The sequence below is a fragment of the Marmota marmota genome, unplaced genomic scaffold (genome assembly GCF_001458135.2).
Source record: "Marmota marmota marmota unplaced genomic scaffold, marMar, whole genome shotgun sequence".
NCBI classification, from domain to species: Eukaryota; Metazoa; Chordata; class Mammalia; order Rodentia; family Sciuridae; genus Marmota; species Marmota marmota.
Window position 1 is genome coordinate 60,843,672 of NW_026000174.1, and position 8,312 is coordinate 60,851,983.

The following is an 8,312-nucleotide window of genomic DNA, read 5'->3' on the forward strand; positions in this document are numbered from 1 at the left end:
TTTTCTATGGAAATAATTGAAGTCACCTGGAATCACATTTTTCAAAATGTATTCTATGCAACACTAGTTCCACAAACCACCCTGAGATGAATTAGTTTCTGTATTATCGAATCAGCTCAGTTTTGAGAAGTGCTGCATACCACTTTACCCTTTAAGTTAATATTAGCTGAAAACTCAGAGAAGTTGGCTAGTTCATAACATTTTGCCTTATTTAACTCAGAGTTGCCCCAAATTATTTGAAAGTGGGAATATTCCTTTTTACAACTATTAAACATCTCACTGAATAGAACTTTGGCAAACACACTTTGGGGAAAAACTACCTAGAAAACAGATTGAATAAATGATTAATAATAACTGGCTTCAAAGCTGCAAAAACTAGACTCTAGGCATTACATGTACCAACTAGTGTCTAAGTTATTAAAATTTTACACCAGAGTTTGTAGATTGCAATCAAGATGTGTGTTGTTGTCGGGACAACAATATGTATGTGGGGATGAAGGATCTTGTTTTCAAGATCAGAACTATGTGGGAAATCACCAACCCTTCAGAGTTTGGAATAGGAGGCAGCTATCTGGAAGTTCATCGAAGTTGAACCATCCCATCTCTGTCACAAACTCTGGGCTCAATCATCCATCTGGCCATGAAGATCAAAGGAATTCAGATGCTCATGGTATCAAAGGAAGTAACCTTTTTTTTTATTGATGAGCTTCTTCAGAGTTCCTTTCATATCCTTGTTCCTTAGGCTATAGATGAAGGGGTTCATCATGGGTGTCACCACAGTGAACAGGACTGCCCCAATCTTATCTGTGTCCTCAGGGTGAGTGGTCGAAGGGAAAAAGTAAACCCCCACAATGGTCCCATAGAAGAGCAGTACCACGGTCAGGTGAGAGCTGCAGGTGGAGAAGGCTTTCCACTTCCCCTCTGCGGATGAGATTCTCAGGACAGCCCTGACGATGCAGGCGTAGGAAAAGAAGATGAGGGCAAAGGGGAAGCTGATAACTGATAAGCCCACGATAAATAACACGAGCTCGTTGATCATGGTGTCTGTGCAGGACAGTTTGAGCAGAGGGGCCGAGTCACAGAAGAAGTATGGGAGAGCATTGCTGTCACAGAAGACCAGTCGAGTGAGCAGAAGGGTGTGTGTCAGGGCTACCATATTACTGAGGAACCAGGGGATGACAGTGAGTAAAACACAGAGCCTGGAATGCATGATGGTCGTGTAGGTCAGAGGGTGGCAGATAGCCACAAAGCGGTCATAGGCCATGACCCCCAGGAGGAAATTGTCAATGACGACAAACACGATGGAGAAGTACATCTGTGTGATGCAGCTCTCATAGGAGATGGATTGACTCTTGGTCTGAATATTCATCAGCATTTTGGGGACTGAGGTGGAAGTGGAGGAAATGTCGGCAAAGGATAGGTTGGCCAGGAACAGATACATGGGGGTGTGCAGGTATGAATCCAAGCCAACGGCCACGATGATGAGTCCATTCCCAAGCACAATGACCAGGTACATACCCAGGAAAAGCACAAAGAGGAGATTCTGCTGCTCAGCTTTGTTGGAGAGTCCCAGGAGGATGAACTCTGATATGGTGGTGTGGTTTCCTTGATGCATATTTCTGTTATCCTGAAGAATGGAACACAAAGTCTTCATACCCCCATAAGAAATAACAAAATGGTACCCCTCAGCCATTTCCGTGAGTGGGGGCACCTCCTCTAAACTGAAGGAGAATGAAGTTCCTCCTACTTAGTAGAAGGGCTACTTAATAAGGAACTATCTCAGCAGTGCAGAGACTTAGGAAATGCCTTAAGAAAAAGACAGCACATGGTAGATAATTCTCAATTAACGTGTTTTAAACTCTAACAGGATTCTGTATGTGATTTTTTCAGGTAGCTCTGAATATTTCTTGAATCTCCCAAACTGAGGACCACAGATGAAGCGCACCCCATATTCCAAAGATGCGAGATACCCTTATAGGAATTACTTAAGAATGAACAAACTCATCCAAAGGCTGTCTCCACTGTCCACTTCATCCTTTCAATCTAAGGAGATAACATTTTGAAAACTGAAGAACTCAGGGAAGGAGAAGCAACTGAATATGAGAATCCTTATGTTATATAGAGGCACACTAGGGGAGGACTCCAAAAGAACTGCTCTTGGGAAATGAATGCAAGAAGGGATGACCAGAACTCTGTTTCACTGGCACCTTTGTTTAGGTGATCCATGAGAATTTAGAGGATTCATGTGAACCTTCAGACTTGTAGCTCTCCCTTCTAAAAGTGGAAGCTTGCTGGATCAGCTTACTATAGCAGGGCAGAGTAAAAAATGGGACTTAGTAGGAAAACCGTGCATCACCACTCATGGCTGAGCAGGAGTCTGTGAAGTGAATGCTACAGGGGGTCATTGGAACTCAAGCCACTCTGTTGGGATTCCAGCCATGAAACAGTGTGCTGGGTAGAGGTGGCTGTAGCAAGAAGACACCGGAGACAGCTCTCTTATGAAAGAGATGAGGGTGAAAAGTTATTGCCCTTCTCAGGGAACTGCATAATGGAGTAGTCTGAAAAGGACACCTTGGAAGAACCCAAAAATGGTCCCAAGAGGAATCATGTCTGACACATGGGAGGCACCAACGGCTGGGTGTGTTATGGTAATAGACTTGGGCCATCCCACCTTTTCCTCCCCACTCTCATTTTTCCTCCCTGGCTCAATAAAGCTGAAAAAGAAAAGAAAGGAGGACCCAAACAACCACAATGATGATGACAATGGCAACCATTTGATGGGGATGTGGGGTTAAAGAACGTGGGGAGAACAGCTGCCTCTGGTTTGTAGAGCTCCATGCTGTACATCAGATGTGAGCTGTGGAGAGAGGACCTGGGCTTTGAAGTGGATATAAAATGAAAGGATTAAATTGGGCCAGGCTTGGCTGGGCTTGGCTTTTTAATACCTGGAAGTAGATCTTCAGTGTCAAAGTAAAAGTCATTGTTAAACCATAAGTGACCCAGAAAACTGCCAGGACTCACGTGGTTTCACCAAAGACTGGGAAGGGAGCGTGGATTAGTGACTTACTGGAAAGAATATCAGTGTGAGAACCAAACGGGGGTTGATTGCCATCTTTCTAATCTCCTTATATAGTCACCCTCTCATTTTTCCTCTCTTTCTTCTCTTGTCTCCCAAGTCCCTTGTCTCTCAAAGGATTTTTTTTTTTTTTATTCCCATGGAGTGGTCAGGAAACAGTGAGTCTCCACCTCTGGGATTCTGGAAAACTGAAGGTCAATGGAGCTTTGAGGTCTCTTTGCTTCTGAGAAGCCTGGCTTACAAATCAAACAGGGAAGGGGAGGTTCCATGACAAAACTAAAATGAGAGAAGGGACCAGCAGGGATCTATGCCTAAGACACAGACTGATCTTAGAGGGTCTTGTGGTTCCAGGTCTTGGGCTGGATTGGGCTTCACTAGAAAGGGGGCTTGTGTGTTTTTGAGTGTTGATCTCTAATCTCTCCTTCCTGTTCCCCCTCTCCCAGCCACCAGCCGTCTTGCACACATTGTTCTGAGTCTTTGAAGTGATCAGCTGGTTAAGTAAGACCAGTTGCTAAATTTTAAAAAGATTCACCTCTGAATGTCGGTAAGATCTCAGGAAGTTACAGGAGTCTGGACTCAGAAGCTTTCTTGTAGCAGATGGGGCCTGGGGGCAGCTGTCATGCACCTCACAGAGCTGCTGAGTTCTTGCTCTGAGCGTCAGCGTTAATGGAGTCATGGTGTTGGGCTCACGGGGGACATTGAGCTCCTTCTGAGTCATTTGGGATAACATCCCTGAAGTGTTTCCCCAGAGACAAATATTCACATCCTGCCCTTGATGAGGTAAATGGGGAATAGACAGGCAGCTCTGCTTTTCCTGTCTGTTTTGTTCCTATGTGTGATTTCCTACTTGTAATTTGGCTGGATATTGCTCTTCAGAGCAAGCCAATTACTGACTTGTGTGAGTCTCATGTTCCTGGGGAGATGATAGCATCTCAAAAGTCCCTTCTCTGTTTTCTCTCTAGAGCCTGCTGGAGGGGACACTTAGTAAACACTGGAGAACTGGTTTGCATTCTTTTGCTAGTGATTTTGACTCCAAAGAGATGCCATCCCCTGTGGAAGGGTATAGACCATGACCTCTAAGCACTCCAGTCATTGTCAACATTAGAAGGGAGTCCGAGACCCAGTAAGCAAAGAAAATGGATGTGTGCTAATAATATTGAAAAGAAACTTTGAAATCATATTTAGTGGTTCAAAATACATTGGGAAATCTGAAAAAACAGACCCCAAAATGGACAGGAATGAAAGAAGCTGCACAGCTGGAGATACAGCCCCAATTAATACTTCTCTTCTTCTAGTATATACATGTGCCTCATAACATGGTGCAGTTATTTCTCACTCAAAACAAGAGCATGTATTCTCTTCTAAACAGCAAGCAACTCAACATGGTTTCATGACATGGATTGAATAACATGTATTCATGACTAATATTTAAAATAACGAGATAATGGGGAAGAAACTAAAGGCAAGTTATTCTTTCTTTCTATATGTGCATCAACTCTTCCCACATAAAATTCTTCTTCTCTTCTGGACTATATCTATCTATCTATCTATTATCTACATGTCTAGTCACAGGAAGGAAATGTGGGTGGAGTTAGTATCTTTTTGTTGGCAATTGGTCCATGAGGGATATTTATCAGTCCCTTTTCTTACTGTTTTAAGATGGGCCTTCTAGAAAGCAGAGCCCAAGGCAAGAATTTAAGTCTTGGTATTTTACCGAAAGGAAAAACCTCAGAGAGGTTAGGAGGAGGAATACAGTCATCTGAGACTATGGTAAAGGCAATAAAATGTAACACAATGCATTACTCCAAGAATCATTGTTTACAACAGGCATGGAAGAGCTAGATAAGGTTATTCCTCAGATATGTTCACTCAGGGTATATTTGTTATGGAAGGAGAAGTCACAGCTGGGAGCGGTCTACAGAGGGGAGATAGGAAGGCATCTTTATATGGTCTTTCCTTCTCATCTCCTGTTTTCCAGTAGCTAAGGTCCACTCCATATCTTGAGCTTCCACCTTGCATTCTCTGGCCACTTGGTAGCCACACAAGAAGTTAGGAACCTTGCTCCACAATATACGTCTCTCACTCCGAGTCTAGAAGAGAAGGGGAATTTTGTGCGGGAAGAGTTGATGCACAGGCTCAATGTCACTGGCTCAGAGAAGTTGGGAAGAGGAAGCAGGCTTTGAGAGGTGGGTGGTGTTGTTAGAAAGAGGAGGGACATGTGGTGTGCAATGCAGTTCACCTGTCCTGCTACCTGGATTGGCTCATGCTGTCCCATCGACAGTACAGTGTGGTGACTCCATTTTCTTAGGAGAATGAAAATATTTGAATGGGGAAACAAAATTCTCAGCCAATACATAGAAATGTTCCTTAATATTTTATTTTTTATTGCTCAGATACTACCTTAGGCGCCTTTGTAGACTTTTATCCTGGATTCTTTTCACAACCTCACCCCCATGACATTAAATACTTTGGGGAAACAATTTTTCTCAGATGGCATTGAGCTTTGGAGAGAAACACATTACGACAATATCTAAGAATTTTTTTTCTCCCCTGTAGGACTAAATTTGGGCCATGTGGATGTGAACTTGTCCCTGTTGAGAAGGCATGGTCTAGAGTCTCTCACAAGGTGATGCTTTGTCTTGATCAGAAATGCTGAGGCAGGAACGCTGTCCACATGCATTCCAGAATCTTCACTTCCGTGGCTGTCTCCCAGGCTCTGATGGATATATTCTGTCTTCCATCCCTCACACTTCAGCTCACAGTTTGGTTGACCAGTGTTGGTCTTTGGGAGTTGGACCTTTTTCCCTGAAGGATCCCAGTTCTTATGGCCCTGATCTTGCTGGGTTTTGGTTGTGATCATTGCTTATCACAGTTTATAATTTGGAATTACTCTGATTCAGGATTTCAGGAATGAGAAGCAACAGTTGCCTAAATTGGACTTTGGGTGTGAGAGAGAAGGGCCACTCCTGCTGTTATCCATTGGCTCCTGAATCTGTGTTTTAGCTCTGAAGGATGCCTTCCTGCTTATCTGAGGTTGGCTCGAAGAATATGCACAATCCAGAAGGACACTACCCAACTCACAAGATATTGCTTCCTGCTTGGTACCTTAGATAGTTTAATTAGATTGCTCCATTGTTCTATCAAATGGATTATGTGATAGAAGGATGAATTCTGTGGTCATGAGTTCATTCCTACACCATCTTTGGCCTAAAAAGAGTCCCTTGGTCCCAGGCAGTTTGTGTGAGATGTTCTTATAATGACAGTTTAGACATTCTGTGTATGCTTGGATTGTGCTGGCAGAATCCTGTAGACAGGAATGGCAAACCCACATCTAGCTGCGCTGGAATGTATATGTCAACTTAGCTAAGGTAGGGAAATGATTTCTCCATAGCCCTCTTCCTTGTGCTATTTTAGGAATAGAATTAGCCAAAGAGCTTTTAAAAAATTTTTAAGGATGAAATTCAGCAGAAATCATTACTCTCAAGAGGTCATATTTTAGAGCATCACATGGTGATGGACAAGGGATGAAGTTGCCCAGCAGGGCCAGGCTGTTGCTACTCTCCTGTGCTCTGTATTCAGCACATCTTCCTGGTCTTCCTGGGAGACAACACCTATGGAGAGTGGGTGAGGGTCGGGGGTGTAGAACATCCAGGTGTAGGCAGAAAGAGGGTGCATTGTCTGCAAAGAATTTAACACAGCAACAAAAATAACAAAAAGACAGCCTACCTTTCATTATCACCTTGTGCCTGCAATGCTGAACATTGTCAGTGCTGAGCTTAACAGGGCAGAGCACACTCTTTGCTCCCTGTTCTTAGGATCCCCCTTCTGCCCCTTTCTGTATGTCTCTGAGGATAACTTTCCACAAGAGTATACCTAGATGTACCTCATTTTTTATGATGGCATAATAAACGATTTCTTTATTCTCATATTAAAGGGTTATCAGATTGCTTCTAACTTTTCCACTTACGAATAACGGAGAACTGAAATAGTTCTAGATATTTTTATGCACTTCTGCAGATATTTCTTTAGGATAGATACTTAAAAGTAACACAACCAGAGACTGGGGCTGTAGAAGTAGAGGGGGAGTAGAGAAGTTATCAATGGGTCTTAAACTGCAGTCAGACAGGAATAAGAAACTCTGGGATGCTATTGCACAGTAGGGTGGCTGTAGATAACAATTATGTACTGTATATCTCAAAAAGCTAGAAGGAAGAATCTTGAATGTTTTCACCATAAAGATATAGGAAGAGATGGATATACTTAACTAAATATTACATAATGTATTACATAATATACATTATCAAACTATTACATTCTATTCCATTAGTATGTATACTCTACATTTTTACATATCAGTTAAAAAACAAAAATTAAAAAAGTCATAAAAGGTAATGCACAAGTAAATATATATTTTAAGTAAAATTTGATATTGCCAAATATCTCCCCAAATATGGTATGGAATCTACATTTACAATAGTTGTGAGCCTCTGTTACCCTACATCTTTATTCATATCAGATATAAGCTTGTTTAATCAGATTGACTAAAATGCTTACCCTTAAATCTTTCTAATTTATTTCATTATGTGCAAGCTTGTGAATACATATATTTTGTTTATGGCTCATTCATATTTTATTTTCTGTAGATTACTTGTTATCTTTTGACTATTGTTTCCTACTAGGTTATGCTTTATATTGATTTATAAATGATTTTATATTATGAATGTAAATTCTTTGTTTCATATATATATATATATATATATATATATAGATATAGATATGATACATCTATCTTCTCAGTCATGTTTATAATTCAGTTTTAAAACATATTATCTTTCTCATAATAATTCAATTTTTCACATAATCAGAGCTCTCAGTTTTCCCTATTGTGGAAACTGAGAATGAAGTTAACTTTCTAATGAAGTAAAAAAGCATTCTTAAAATTGTTGTAACTTTGTTGTCATTATGAAAGGTATTTGTAATTTGTTTAATAATTATAAATGTTAGGTTTATCAGCATATTCCAAACACATTAGACTATAATGAGTAGCCAAACATGGAATACTCATCTTCGGCATTTTAGGTAGTATTTCAAACACAGACATTCCAATACCCCAGAAAGATTAACAGCATGACACAGATCACACATCCCCAATGTTAATTCAAGGACTTATTTGCTTCCAAAACATGTTGTTTCTTAGAACACCACTCACAGGGTTTACACAAAGTAAACATACACA

The 8,312-nt window shown here is 41.1% G+C and overlaps 1 protein-coding gene across 1 annotated transcript; it reads right to left on the reverse strand.

Annotated features, from left to right (window-relative positions):
• Nucleotides 1–673: 673 nt before the first annotated feature.
• Nucleotides 674–1,654, reverse strand: LOC107159783 (olfactory receptor 1S1-like). The gene has a single exon (XM_015506400.1). The coding sequence runs from the start codon at nucleotides 1,652–1,654 to the stop codon at nucleotides 674–676; it is 981 nt and encodes a 326-aa protein (XP_015361886.1).
• Between the last annotated feature and the right edge of the window lie 6,658 nt (nucleotides 1,655–8,312).

What these genes read in the sequence shown, in the direction of transcription:
- LOC107159783 (XM_015506400.1), bottom strand. Translation starts at nt 1,654, where the DNA reads ATGAAGACTTTGTGTTCCATTCTTCAGGATAACAGAAATATGCATCAA.